At 36.8% G+C, this 15,000-nt stretch overlaps 3 protein-coding genes across 3 annotated transcripts in view; all 3 read left to right on the forward strand.

The window, feature by feature from the left end:
- Positions 1–10,665, forward strand: part of LOC138041037 (D-3-phosphoglycerate dehydrogenase-like) — a 12,207-nt gene extending 1,542 nt beyond the window's left edge. Inside the window, exons 4-10 of the mRNA XM_068886812.1 lie at positions 813–867; positions 1,188–1,286; positions 2,896–3,028; positions 4,737–4,898; positions 5,252–5,397; positions 6,333–6,584; positions 8,846–10,665. Of these exons, the coding sequence (XP_068742913.1) occupies positions 813–867; positions 1,188–1,286; positions 2,896–3,028; positions 4,737–4,898; positions 5,252–5,397; positions 6,333–6,584; positions 8,846–9,193 (1,195 nt within the window). The 3' untranslated portion in view covers positions 9,194–10,665. The remainder of the gene's footprint in view (positions 1–812; positions 868–1,187; positions 1,287–2,895; positions 3,029–4,736; positions 4,899–5,251; positions 5,398–6,332; positions 6,585–8,845) is intronic.
- Positions 1–15,000, forward strand: part of LOC138040985 (testis-expressed protein 10-like) — a 173,694-nt gene that overhangs the window by 137,850 nt on the left and 20,844 nt on the right. The window lies entirely within an intron of this gene.
- The window catches only part of LOC138040940 (uncharacterized), a 26,325-nt gene continuing 23,431 nt past the window's right edge, over positions 12,107–15,000 (forward strand). Inside the window, exon 1 of the mRNA XM_068886678.1 lies at positions 12,107–12,185. The gene's annotated coding sequence lies outside the window, so the exon portion shown is untranslated. The remainder of the gene's footprint in view (positions 12,186–15,000) is intronic.

The following is a 15,000-nucleotide window of genomic DNA, read 5'->3' on the forward strand; positions in this document are numbered from 1 at the left end:
AAAAAAAAGGTGTCATGTTAACAGATGAATGAATGCAGATGTTTGTGTGTTATGGTATAGAAATATCTTGGACACCTCTTCTCCTGCAAGCACTTCTTACCAATTGGCCAACTTCTTTTTCCTGTGAAACAGTAGGCATCCATAAGCATGGCTATTCCAGGTTTATTTTATATGCTTGAAATAATTTCCTTCCAGAACAAAGTCATGAGTACTTCTTATAGATACTTAACTGATTAGAGTGTAATGTGAATGCTAGTTTTCTACCCCATATAAACCATTTGAGCATTAGTGTTAGCCCTACTGATGGAAATGGGTCCACATAGTTTTTCAGTGAGTGATTAAATTGCTGTCATTAGTTATGCAGTGAACCAGTAAATAGTATACAGTAAACATCTTCATAAATTACTGTGGTTCGAGGGCTGAGTTCAATGGGCCTCACATAATGTTTTGTTGTGGTTCAAATTTTTTCTTGGTTGAAATTTTTTCACACCAGTTCAATTTCGATTTTTCTTTGTCTAATATTCATTATCATAATCTGAAGCAAAGGAAAATCAAAATGGAACTGGTTTAAAAAATTTTGTACCGGGAAAATATTTAAACCACACTGGAGGGTCAGCCAGGGGTTTCAATAGAATTTAAAATTTATTGGAACTGATAGTCAGCAGTAGCTTTTGGACTTCAAAAAGAAAAATGCTCAACTGTGTTTTTATGTTGTTCTCAGAGATGACAATTACTTTGCCCTCCAACAGGGGTATTTATTGATACAATCTGGGGAAAGTGTTGATCATTATTACTTGTCATTTATTTGACAGGCACATCCCTCAGGCTGCTGCTTCCATGAAAGAAGGAAAATGGGATAGGAAAAAGGTTTAGTGCTGTTTAGAAGAATTAACTTTACATTATGATTCTCTGAATAGTGAATAGGCCTTATTTTTTGTGTCACTGAACTCCTCTTTTCTGTAAAGGCCCCCTTTCGAATTCATGACAAGTTCGTAACAGTTGATTGCATTGGATACATTTCATTTTTTCACTTTTTTCATTTTTCATTTGTCCATAAAAATTGGCATTGAAACAAAGAAAAAGGTTTGAGGTGTCAGATCTTTTCCTTCTGTGAATTTTGCACCGTTGATTATACTTCTCTGTCTTTTAAGAATTGTTTTATTCTTCTTCCTTGTTTCTTGTTTCAGTATATGGGGAGTGAACTACTTGGTAAGACACTGGCAATTGTTGGACTAGGAAGAATTGGCAGAGAAGTAGCTCATCGTATGCAGTCTTATGGAATGACAGTGAGAATGATAGTTATATCAATTACCGTAAAATTCCAAAAATACGCCCCTCCGTGTATAAACCCCTCCAAATATATGCCCCCCCAAAGCGGCAACGCAAAAAACCCTCCGTTAAATCGCCCCTCCAAATATAAACCCCCTGGGAGCTTGTACTTGGAAAATTGCCCTCAAATACAAAGTAAAACAAAGCAAGAACGGTAAATTTACTGCCAACTAGAAGGCTAGCCCAATCGATTTGGAAACGCAAATTTCCCTCCGTAGATAAGCCCCTCCGAATATAAGCCCTTGCAAAAATAAGCCCCTCGGAAAGGTCCTCTGAAAAATGTAAGCCCTGGGGCTTATTTTCGGAATTTTACGGTATTTTGCAAAACTACAATAAAAAATAGTTCCTGGAATGACACAAAGTGCATGCTATAAAGCCTCAAGAGGGTTCTTATCTCCAGCAAAGCTGTGGTGGTATAAAAATTAATTACAAGCTAAATTTTGTTCTTGACATACATGTATAAACGATCCTAGTGAACCACACCCATGTTTTCGTTTTCATAAAATTAGATGTGCAAGTACGAAAATATTTTCAACTTACATGATGCATGTCTGTAGCCTTCAGGCCATGAGGGAAACTAAGGGAGTAACTACAAAATTCATCACAACAGCCTAATAGTGAAACTAATGACGGTCAACACTCTTAAATGTGAAACTAACTTGTTCTGTGAGGCCATCTGGAAGCAACAATGTTTTACAGCTTTCCCATTGCAAGGTGCACACAACAAAATAAGAGCAGAGAAGCAATTGAATCAAACAACGATTACTCAAGCTAGGGAAGCAAACGAAAAACCAGAAAAACATGTTATCTCTCTCCAGACCTTTGAACGGTAACCTTTTACCTGTATAACTAAATTCTGCCTGCTATAAATAATTATTATTTTACTGTTATGATGAAAATGTTAAATTCTGCTTTTTAAAAACTTTTTGTGTTTGGAACTTGAATTCCCAGGACAAAGAAAAAAATACGGAAACAGACTGTTTCCTTGGTAATGGTCTGTACTGTTAAATCCCAACCATAAACCAGCCAATGAAAGTGCTCCATTTAGCCTGAAAGTTGCTTGCCATATAATAATAATGGACATTACTAAACAACGAGACACAGAAATACAGAAACAGCAAAACGAAACACTAAAACATCATGTATGACCACACCATACGTTGAATACTAACCGTCAAAGGTTGGATAAATTGAGATTAAACATCATTTTAGGCCTAATTACACCTAAAAAGTTATTGCTCCTAATCTCAGTCTTAAGTTGAATCCTAATCTTAATCTCAATGAATTAGGAGCAATATTTAATTTCAAATCCAGCCTTTGTTGTTTAGTATTCAGTGTATATATGGTGGGGTCACACATGGTGTTTTGGTGCTTTGTTTCGCTGTTTCTTTCGCTGTTTCTGTGTTTTGGTTTAGTTATGCCCATGGTAGAGCATCCTTAGCAGTTAAATCAGAAGTTTTAAGGTGCAACTCCTGGTAGAAAGACCACAGTTTTTTTTGTGCTTTTCTATGACATAACAGAGCACTTCCTCATTTAAAGCTTTTTGTTGTGTTTTTTGTAAAAAAGACTATTGGTTATGATCCACTTGTCCCTGCCGATGAAGCTGCTAAATTTAATATCGAGTGGATGGAGTTGGATCAGTTGTGGCGAAAAGCAGACTACATTACTGTTCACACACCACTTATTCCACAGACAAGAGGTTAGTGTTGTTTGGTGGTGTACTACATTATGGGAAAGAAGGGATAGTGCAGTGGCAGTAGATCTCTCCTCCCACCAATGTGCCTCAGGTTCCCATATCCAAAAGGTGATGCTTGTCACGTTAGTAGCTCTTGTTTGACTTATTGGTCGCGCATGAACAAACTACAGTGTATAGATAGATAATGAACTTTGGATATGCTTGGTTATCAGTCTGTCTTTGTTTTGGCTGTGACAATGTTGATACTCTAAGTGAGCTGAATTTGTGTTTGTGCTTGACCATGCTCTGAGGGTTTTTCACCAAGTACCCTATAGTTTAGCCACCTCAACAAAACCAGGGCGTAATTAATTCATGATAGAACTAGCTTGTTATCTCCATTCCATTAATAAAGTAAAGAGGGTTTTTATTAATTGCTATTACAATGTGTTTAGGTTCCTCTAATCATTAGGTAAAGCTGATTAAATCTCTATTCCTTGTTACCGTACTTATTCAGCTATAAGCCGAGCGATTTTTACACAAATCCTCACTCAATTTGGGCAAATTTGAAGCGGTAGAAGGGGTCTCGGCTTATAGCCGAGTGTTTTTGATAAAAAGAATTTTCTCAGCAAAATAAAACAGTAGCAAATGAACGTGTATTCACTTACAAGCCGAACTAAATTACTTGTAAAATGAAGAGAAGTTGTTGTTGGTGTAATATGGATTTTTATTACTTGGTGGCTCGTTGTTGCGTAATCGGAATCGATCTTATTGCTCGTCTTCTTCCTCGCTGTCTGTCTCAAATTCGTTGTCCATTTCCTCGTCTTCACTTTTTGTTTTGTTGTGGAATATTCTCGTCGAAGACTGCATCGTCTTCTGTGCCGTCGAATGCTTTATAGAGGTGCCACAAGTCTTGAAGGAACGCCTTCCATCTCCCAGGGAATATCTCGCCAAGCCTTACCCATCGAAGGAACGAGGAGTCTGGGAACGAGATTGCACCATCACAGATCGTGTAAACAAAGACACCATAGCAAACTTGAGACAAAAACGCAAGTGGATTTCTTCTTGTAGGGACATTTTCCAAGCAAAAAAACCGTACGCATTAAAGGGAAAATCTTCTCTTGAATTCTTTGCTCTGAAAACCACGCCAAAGGTCGTTGATCGAGCTCGGGATACGCTCCCTGATGCGCTCCCCGTTGAACAGATTTGCCTTATCTTTCCTCCAGCGACGGAACCATCGACTCGCTGATGCCGTATTCTCCGGCGATTCTACAGCTTCTGCTTAGGCGACTATTTTAAGTTTAAAGAGCGAGGTTGTAAGGTTTCCAGTCGAATAACTTTTTATAAAATGCTTCGCTTGTACGAAGACACGTTTCCTGTGAGGTCAACAATTGTTTAATAATATTCGTCACCTCACGATCATGTTGCTTGTTTGTTTCTTATCTTTCATGTTCATTTGATTGCTTCGAGTATAATTTTTCAGTCAATGTCAATTTGTATTTTAAATTACGAAAATTCCATAGTCGATAATACACATCAAGACCTAAAATGAGTCTCGGCTTATAGCCGAGTATTATGCATTTACAATTCGTGTCAATCAAGTTGATTTTTTCCGTAAGAAGTTTGGGGTCTCGGCTTATAGCCGAGCTCGGCTTGTAGCCGAATAAGTACGGTAAATTCAATTTGCTGAATTTTGACCATTATGTATAGTAAGCTTTTTTCTGTTTGTTTGTAGGTCTTCTGGGAGACAAGACCTTCCCACTCTGTAAAAAGGGTGTTTATGTAGTGAATTGTGCCCGTGGTGGTATTATTGACGAGGCTTCGTTGTTGAATGCTCTGGAGTCTGGCCAGTGTGCAGGAGCTGGTCTTGATGTGTTTGAAACTGAGCCTCCAACAGGTGGTTAAGAATTTATCTAAATAAAAAGCTCTTACAGATTGCCTTGAAAATATTTGAATTTTAAAGTACATGGATTGAGTTCTTGAGAAGTTCTTGAAATGGGAGGTAATAGTCTCAAAAGACCTGAAGATTTAAATGAAACTTGGCAATTGAGGTGACATGTCCACTTTATAGGGTGAACAAAACTCTGGACAAGTCACAGGAGAAAGTCAAGGGCTCAGGGAAATACTGTCCAAAGGAGCTCTTATTAAATCATTTTACCAGATTTTGGCCAGGCAGAAAACAATCAATGAATGGTACTTAAGTTATGAAATGAATCTTAAGTATTCTGTGCACCTTTTTTTCTGCTACAGGAGTCTCAGCTCAATTAGTTCAACACCCAAATATAATAGCTTGTCCTCATCTTGGTGCCAGTACTGTTGAGGCACAGACCAGAGTTGCAAAGGAAATTGCTGAACAATTTGTTGATGCTGTTAAGGGAAAGTCCCTCTTTGGTGTGGTAAGTAATAGCTGATTGGTTGAGACAAATTAGTAATTGCCCTTAGCAAAATTACTTTCATGATTTTTTTTTAGTAAATGTTTTTTTCGCATGGCTGGTGATATTGCTTTGGCATTGTTGTAAAAAAATTCATTCAATACAATACAATACATACTTAATTGACCGCTCCCCATAGGGGCTTTTCAGGGCCAATGAAACACAATCAACGAAACAACAGAATACAACAACCACAACTGTTAAGAATCCCAACTGGCCGGAGGCAAACCAGTTGGCTATTTACAAGTGCAGCTAGGAAGTTGAACCAGGGACTACCAGGATCAAATTCAACGAGTGGTCAGAGCGGGTCTTGAACCCGGGGTTTCCGTCAAACTTCAAAACACTAAAATATGTCTTTGCATCAATCAACACCAAAAAAATAATGGTGTAGTTTTGTTGCCAAGAGCCATTGAAGTGCATAGAAGCTACTCTTTGTTATTTTGCATCCATGGATGGAGAGGGTGGAAATGTATTGAAACTTGAAAAAACTGGCCTGTTTTTTCAAGTTTGGAGATTGTGTCTGTGGAAAGTAGCCAAAAATGAAATAGCTCTTTGTGCAATAAATAAAATTATATTTCCTATATTGTCAGTGGGTTGTCAGGAATGTTGTGCGTGTGAGCTTAAGTACTAATTTAGATTTTTACCCAGTTTTGACCTAAAACAGCAAATTTAGTGTGACAGTGCCCCTTTAAATGACTTCCTACAAAATTGTGCAACAGTGTGTGTTTTTTGACCCTCCTAATAAAATAAAATTTATGGACTGACATATTCTGCAATTTCTGCAAATATGTGTGATATTATTAATCCTTACTTTTACTTAGCCCCATGCAGTTACCTTCTACTAAATCCATTTTCTTTGATGTACAAGCATCATCAAGCTGTGTTTTTGCCTAATGTAGGTTAATGCCACATTCTTAACTGAAGCCCTCAAGCCTGAAGCTCAACCCTGGTTGACTTTGGGTGATAAGCTTGGCAAGGTTGCAGCATGTATCCTTCAAGGCAAGGTCACCAAGGTTACTGTGATAACACATGGAAATGAGCTTAAGTCGGCAGGGCGTTATGTCACTGCTGCAGTATCAGCTGGAATTATGGGGGGAAGTGATGTCAATTTGGTGAATTCTGCTGTCATCTCAAAAGAAAAAGGCTGTGAGGTAATTAATTAATCACAGTAACTTTGTATTTCAGAACTTCCAATTGTATTCGAATCAGACTAAAATTCCCCATAACTTGAGAAATCAACAGAATTTGTATGGTACACCTAACTCATGAATAATTTGCCAGTCTCCAGTAGAAATCATGTTAACTTTATTAAATGTCATGTTAAGTCAGCTGTACTGTATAGAGGCCAGACAATTCAGTACTGAATATGAAAAAGGCATTGTGAGTACATGCAGAAGGGTTGATCACGGCGGCCACAGTGGTGTACCAGTCGAAACAGAAATTAAAAGAAACGCAAAGTCAATTTGTAAGACAAATTATTGTGTCCACCGTTTTAAAAAATTGTAACATTCAGCAAGGGATGAAGTTTGTTGGTCTTAAATGATGTAACAAGTAACCACTGATATTGCACGGCTTAGTGTTAATGCTTTATTTAGATGTCCTAATGATCTGGATTATGTACGTGTCATTGCATATATAGGATTAAAATGAAACTGTAAATTAAATTAAATGAATAGTAAGAAACAGGAAGAGTTAAAACCTGACCATATGAAGGAAATGAAACAGAAGACAGGCTGTGGAGAGGGAGGGGTTGGGGGCTACCACACCCCCCCCCCCCTCCACTTTTTTCCAACTTTGTCGTTTTCTCATAAGCCTCTCCTTCCTAGCCTCTCCTTCCTCCCCTCACACTTCCGTGATCTGTACCAAAAACTAGCTCCCACTTTCAAACGTACTCCATGGCCTCTGGATGAGTAGCGTTGTTTTGCTTTCACATTTTGCATCGTGTATGACTTTCACATTTGTCGCTTTCGTTCCAGTATGTGAAAGTTCTGTGAATATAGACAGATTTTAAGTTACATCCTTCCCTTTTTTTTTGCAGACAATTCCGACCTTCGTATTTCATCATTTGGTGCATTTACACCTCCTCAGTTGAATTTGATGATGAAATTGTTGTTTCTCAAAACTTATAGAATGATTAGAAAAACTATCGTGATGAGTTAAGGTCAGATTTTAAGTTATGATTTCGTTTCTTTCTGCATACAATGTAGACATCTGAGGGATCTTTCAATTCCCATGATCTGGTGCAAGGGGAGTTTTGTAGTGTCTTGCTTTCTCACTTTACATCATGCACGAATTTCAGACCAGTGGCTTATCAGCTAGAGTTTTGTATTTTCTTTCTCCACTTGATCAGGGCTTGGAAAGGGGGTGGTCCAGGTTAAATTTCCACAAATTGACATTGCTTTCATTCCCTCGACAAAGTGAAATAAGCCCCACTGACTTCAACACATTGTTGCTGTGGTTATCAATGATAAATGTTGTCCCTTTAAACGAAATGTACCTCAGCATTATAATAATTATTGTTATCTTTTAAATACACTAGTTTTAATGCTAATAAGGCTTTCTATACCCTCGCTACGACGAGCAAATTTCAAAAGAATATTTTTTTCAAAATGAGGGTAATTGGTCTAATCAACATAAATACAAAAGAATGAACGCTGTGAAGGTCGTCCAAAATTCTAAATGAGCGGCTGTTACCATGCTCCTGCTCAAACTCATTGCATTAATAACACTTTGTAATCATCTTCCAATGCAGTTTGCTTGTGTTTTTGTACTTGAAAGTGGCGTGACATTTTCTTATAATTTACATGAAGGTATTTTAACTGCCTTATGAAAATACCACTCTGTTTTCCTATTGTTTTCACTTACTGTCGTACATGTATATTCAGGGATAAAATGCCTTAGGCCAAAGAAATCAAACTGAAAGAAAATTCCTTGTTGTCTTAGTCAAATTTGAGTACAAGCTAGTTGAAAAAGAAAACAGGATGATGTTCTCAGTATGAGAAAATGACACCATCACCACCACTACTGCTGTTGTCATTATCATATGAATAGAAGAACAATAGCAGCTTCTCGATTAGTTCCCTGAACTATTTAGGTGTCCCGAACTTTCACACAATAATAATCGTAATAATAATGATTGTTGTATTTTAGCTATAGATCTTTGATTACCTTGTTTTTAGATCTTGAAATTGTCTTAATATGAATTCTCTTTAATATTTCTCAAATTGACTTGACTTGACTTGACTTGACTTGCAAAACACAAGGAAAAGGCTACAAGCAGAAATAAAGCTATTTTTAAGCATAACCAAAAAGCAACTTGAAGTTTGACAAAATTATTGTTTACAGTTAATAAGTCAACTCCACTCTCTGCCATGTACCTGATCCTTCTTTCCCCTTCTTTACTTTCCTTTAGGTTTCGTCAAGTCACACGGACACTGTTGGACTTCCTTACATCAGTGCAGTATCAGTAACTGTCCATGGTGATGGAAAAGATAGCTCCATCTCTGGGACCGTAATTGGGATTGGTGTACCTGTGTTAATCAAATTTAACAGTCTTGTGTTCAGTGGAGGAGTCCCTCTGTCAGGAAACCTATGCTTTGTCAGTGGAAAGCCAGGCAATGTCTTGCCTGATTTTGTATCTAAATTTGGTGACAATGGTACCATTAATCATGTCCATGTTGCAGGAGGCGGATCTGAGGGCATCGTTGTTTTTAACACTTCATCTAAGATTTCAGTGGATTATCCATGCGTAGCTCTGTAGAAGTAAATCGGGTTCAACACTCGGACACTGATCATTTGAGAACAGTTTAGTTTGCCTGAAACTTGGCTGAAACGTCATGTATTTTAACTGACACTAGAAGCTAAACTGGAATGGATGATATGATCTAATTTGACTTCAGATAAGATTTAGAATATGGTGTGAGCTGTATTGGGCTTGTTTGGGAGTGAACAAATCTTGGTAATAGATTCTATCCATTTTTGATGGTATAAAATTTAAAATAAAAATAGCTAGAGAATTTGATACTCTAAGCAGGCAGACCAGGCATTAGCTGTGATTTCATTGATGAAGTAGTGGGTATTATAAAACGACAAAATGGATGGAACTAGAGGTATTGACCTTGCTTATTTTCACCCTCCCTTGCAGTCTTGGGGAGGAAATTATTGAAAAGAGTACAGTGTAATCAGATGGGGCTGAAAGATAGTAATTAACAATATTATTCACCAAAGTGGAGGTAAAAAGTGGTGGATCATGGCAAGGTAAATATTCACCACTTTCACCAATACTGAGGTACTTTAAACCACACAAGTTGAATAAAAAGCGAGCCATGAAACTACTTTATTTTTGTAAAATGTGGTTGGAAATTCCAAATCTCACGTGCTGGCTACTCAGAGGTAAATAGTACTTGGCTAATCACCTCTGAGTTAACCGATCAGTGCACAGAGAGCACCATTCACTTGTGTAGTATATACTAAATGGTGTTATCAACTGTGTAAACAGCTGAGTACAGCTCTAATAGTTTTAGGGAAAGATTGGGGCTGCTGGACACTCATTTAATACATATGCAGAAGTAATTATTGTGTTTATATGCGGGGGGGATGTGAAATAATAACATAATAAACTTGAAAAAAATACAATTCTTTCATCATTTTATCCCCAAGTCCATTAAAAATCCCGATTAAAGTTCTGAATAAGCCAGATGTTGTAGTAATTATTTTTTCCCACGTGGTTCCTCTTTTTATTTGAGAAGAGTGCCCAATGAATCATTGACCATCCATAAATTTGAAGAGAGTCTGTCTTGAGAATAGAGACCTCAGGGCAGCAGAACTCAGACATTCTGGGTGTCTTGAAAAACGAGGGTGCAAAAAAAAACTTTGTGGGAGTCTTAAAAGTAATAATATTGATAATGATAATGATGACAATAATAATGGACAGGAAATTCAAAAAATTGTTGATCATCAAAGGAATAATATGCAACATTTATTAAGCAAGAAAAACATGTTTAATACTGAGAAGTATCTACATGGATTTAAGACCAAGCATAAAGAGACCACATCCTTACTACAGCTGTATATTATAATTCAAGTCAATGTTATAGTTGGCTTTTTATTAGGTTATCGTGAGCAACTTTCCACTTACTTATGTAGAGAAAGGATTGTGGGTGGTTGAGGGTTGATGAAATAATGTCAGAAATAGGTCCTTGAATACTGGAATAAAAAACCGTATTTGTGCAGTATTATAGTATTGTTCTTTTAAACGAGAGTTAATTAACGATAAGTATAGACTATTTTCCCAATCCCATAATGCAATACGTTTTGCTGGGTTCTTTACATAAAAACAATACAAGTTATTTACTCTTGAGACTGTATCATGCTTCAGTGAACTGAATATCCATTGTTTTAGTGCAAATAACCCCCTAAAATGACGGTGGGTCAAAAACACAGGTCACATTCCACAGGTCACTCGTTTCAGGTCATTTGTTTAACCTTTCGGAAAGTAACCCTTACCCTCAATTTGGCTAACCCTAGGCTTAAGGGGGCTTTTAGGCCTAAAATGAACTGTATTATGGGATTTGCAAAAATAGTGAATAGAAAATTGTATAAATGTAAGTGCATTTTGTGATTTATGGGCACAAGGTAATGGTTTTGAATGTTCTCTAAATTGTACAAGCTGTGGCTGATTGCAATTTGAGAACTTTCAAAACATTACGGGTGACTGCAAATCATGAAATGCACGAGCAAGTTCATAGCATTTTTTTATATACTCAAGAAAATTACTCCATTGCTGCATTTCCATAGCAACTCTATAAGCTATTCATGCATTTGTCATTGACGAATCAGAAACACAATATTCTGTTGAGTATATTACAAACATTTCTTATTTGATGAGACTGACATGTATAATTTGTCAGTAACCAATACTATTACTAGTTTGCATTCTAATTTAAGAATCCCAGCTGATGGGGGGCAGACTATTTGCCTATCTACAAGCACAGCCAAGGAAATTGAACTGGGATCAAGTGACCAAAAACAACTCCAGTTTTAGGTCAGAGCGTGACTTAACCATTTTATTCCCACAATCGAAACATTCATTCTCCCAACGAGTACCATAGAGTTCTTTGTTGGTATTCATAAGAATTCAGTGTTATATCAAGATAACACCTATTAAGCTGATAATAATCTTCATTCCCAATATCTTTCTGAATGCCATTTCATTGAAATTGTAAAGAGAATTTACATACCAATCAGTCCTGGCAGTCAAAGGGTTAATTTAATGTGCTTTGTTTTGATTTACAGTCTGCCCAATCGCACAGAAAAAATGCGGGGATCAAGGCCCAAAAAAAATTAACTACTTATCCTTTGATTTATTGTCGTCATTTTGTTTAAGAAGTGGATTTTTAATTCTTTTTAGCTTGTTAAAGTGCCCCTAACTCCAAAATATTTTTTTCGCCAAAATGAATCATTGCACCTGCTCGAAACGTATTGCGGCTTTTTTTTCCTTTTTACGCGGGATGACGAAGTCAGCCAGCGTCTTAAACTCGGGAGCGCATTCCTTTGGATTTCTTGGGAGTCAAAAATTGCCTTGTTTTTTTAAACTTTCCCGGATCCCGCGTCCGTCCCGAAAAATTGTGTGATTCTTTTTGGCTGCAACTACGAATCACGTGCAAGTCAGGTTGGATTGCACCACTCAAGCAGGAAAAAGCTACTTCGTCAGCAAATAAAGCCAGGTAACTGCGTAGAGAGATAAAGTAGAGGTAAGTGCTTGACATTTACATTGGATAATTGGTTTGTTATTTTGATTCGTTGCGAAATTGTGTGGTTAAACGTGAATAGCTGCACAGAGTGTGATTTTTGAAACTGTGGTTAACAATTTGTCACCGAACCAACGAGTTCATTTACAATCGAAGCGAGTTCACAGTCGTCGAACCAACAGGTTCACCATATTTAGTCGAACCAACGAGTTCATTTATAATTAAAGCTGTGAGTAGCCACTTGTAGACGTGTTGAACGAGTACACTTGTTGTGAAAAACTATTCAAATAAATATTTAAGCAATTTTAACACACTGCAACTGAGAGTACAGATATCGAAAAGTTGAGTCAAAGTACTCAGGAGTTAAAACGTTTAAGTACACACTCTGTTGAAGCTATCACTGTTGAATCGCACAATATTCTACTGTTTTGTCCATCCTCACCATGTTGCTTTAATTTTACTGTATGTGATATCCATTTTGACATTTATACAAAACCAGAGTATTGATTTCGCTACTGTTAAAATTTCTAATCGATGCGCGTACGATTTCCAATGTTTTCGTATTCATATTGAGAGATACAGGGAAAGTATTTGTTGAGAAGAATACCTCATGCTTCACATGGAAGCTTTAATCCTTACGTCATTACTAACAAAGAAGCGCACATTATAAATGGCAACATGTTCAGTAACGTAACGAAAGATAAGACCAGAGCTATCAGTGAACAGTCACAACAGACAACGAAAGATCGAAGACATTTCATGAACCATTGTTTTACTCATGCAGGAAAGTTCTCATGCGCAGTAGACTGTTTTCTTGAACTTACATTTGCCGTTTTTAAAGACTCTTTAAACTGTATTGAGCGTAATGAGTTTTTTCAAAAATTATCAGAGGCTTGTTTTCAATTAGAAAACTATGATCTTACAGATATGCCGTTAATTCGAGAACCAATTTGGGCTCATTTAAGAGAACGTTGCAATTCTTTTGCATCAATGTCTGCAAATGCTGTATTTAGTGATATATTTAGGTTGAATACAGTTGGTGCAATGACACAAGAATTAAAATCTCTTTTTCTTATACAACAGAGTAATCAATCAGTTTGTTCATTCTGTAGCAATGCACTTGTAAAGGAAACAAATGTATTTGTACTTAACTTGACTTTTGCAAACTTGCTTCAGAGCCAGTTTGAAACTTATGTTTCTGAGGCTATCTTACCAAATAGTTGTAGACTTTACTGTGATTTATGTCAAAAGCATTCTGGGGATATTTCAATCCTGCAACATTTTGTGACACCCAAAATTTTTAAGTGTAGAACTGTCATCCCATTGTATTAATCAAGTATTATTCCCAATGACTATGGATGTATTAGGTGAAGGTTATTTACTAAAAGGCATGGTTCGATCTCTGAATCATCACTTCACAGTGGCTATAACAGATAACACTCATTGGGTATATATTGATGATATGTGTGTTTCTGTAAAAAGTTACAGTTCGTTGCAGAATCTTTTGCATAACCATTAATGGTTGGTTTTTTGCCATATTTGAAAAGACTGCAATTGTAGTGAACAATACTGTAGTACCAAATTCAGTCATGTGCAATCCCTTTCAGCAAGATGGTAATAAAGAACATAAACTTGATAGCCCACTGTTGCAATCAAATTCAGGCATTTATAAAACCGTTCACAAAGACACCAATAATCTCTCTGTGAACATTTTTATGCAAAGAAATTTAACCAAATGCAAAACCTTCCAGGAAGACTCTCAGACTAATAATCTACCTCTCTGCAGTTTAGAGACAGATATTCCTAGTAATGATAATACTATGAATATTGGCACTGTGACAAAAAGCTCTGCTATAGCTTTTTATGGTATTTGTTTTTCTGTTCTTAAGCCCTGCAGTTATTGGAAGTCTGATACATTACATGCTATTGTTGAATGTGGAAGTGCATTTTTTGAGGACATTGGTAAAGGGAATGCAAAAGTTAGTGAACTGCCCCATGCTCTTAACATATATGGTGGTAATATTGATGTAAGTTTTGCTTTAAGTAGCAAAGGGACCCTTGTGTGTGATTCATCTTCTAGTGTATTAGTCCTTAACAGATTCATTGCTCAAAATATGGTTACAAACACAGGATTTTTGTTTTATCTCCCCAGTGTCACTTTTGGTTGTGTTTTTCACAAAACTAAACGAAGTACATCATTATTCTTTCTCTCTCTCGAAAGTCATGGACTTGAGGTACTTCGCACAAATGACACAAATTGTTTAGTCCAGACAATCTGTCAATTTGTAACAAAAAAGCTTAACTGTGACAAAACGGAGTATTGCATTCAGTGTTTGCTGTGTTCGTGTCAGTTAACTAAAGCTCAAAAACTGAATATTTTAAAATATCACAAAACTTCAAAGGAGAAAAGGGACATTGCATCTAATAAACGAAAGTTTTATGCCGAACTTGAACCTGCCAAGAAAAGGATTTGCTTAGATAAGGCCCGACAGCATTATGAGGATAACAAAGAACACATTTCTCACAGCTCGTAAAGAAAATCATCGATCTATGGATACCATTGAAAAGCAACAATTCTTAGCTAGAAGAAGGCAAACTTATCAAAATGTAAAAAGCGAACAAAAAGAGGACATTGCAGCAGAAACCGTGACACACAATACCTTGGATACCTGTATCAGGTGTTTTCTTAAGAAGATTAGAGAAGGTCCATTTTACGTATGCTCTGTGTGTAATAGAGTTCTTTATAGAAGGACAGTTTTAGCATTGAATAAAAGTAAATATGGCAAACAGAATCTTTTTACTGGGAAAACATCGTTTG

This window comes from Montipora capricornis, chromosome 1, assembly GCF_036669925.1.
Source record: "Montipora capricornis isolate CH-2021 chromosome 1, ASM3666992v2, whole genome shotgun sequence".
In the NCBI taxonomy this organism is placed as follows: Eukaryota; Metazoa; Cnidaria; class Anthozoa; order Scleractinia; family Acroporidae; genus Montipora; species Montipora capricornis.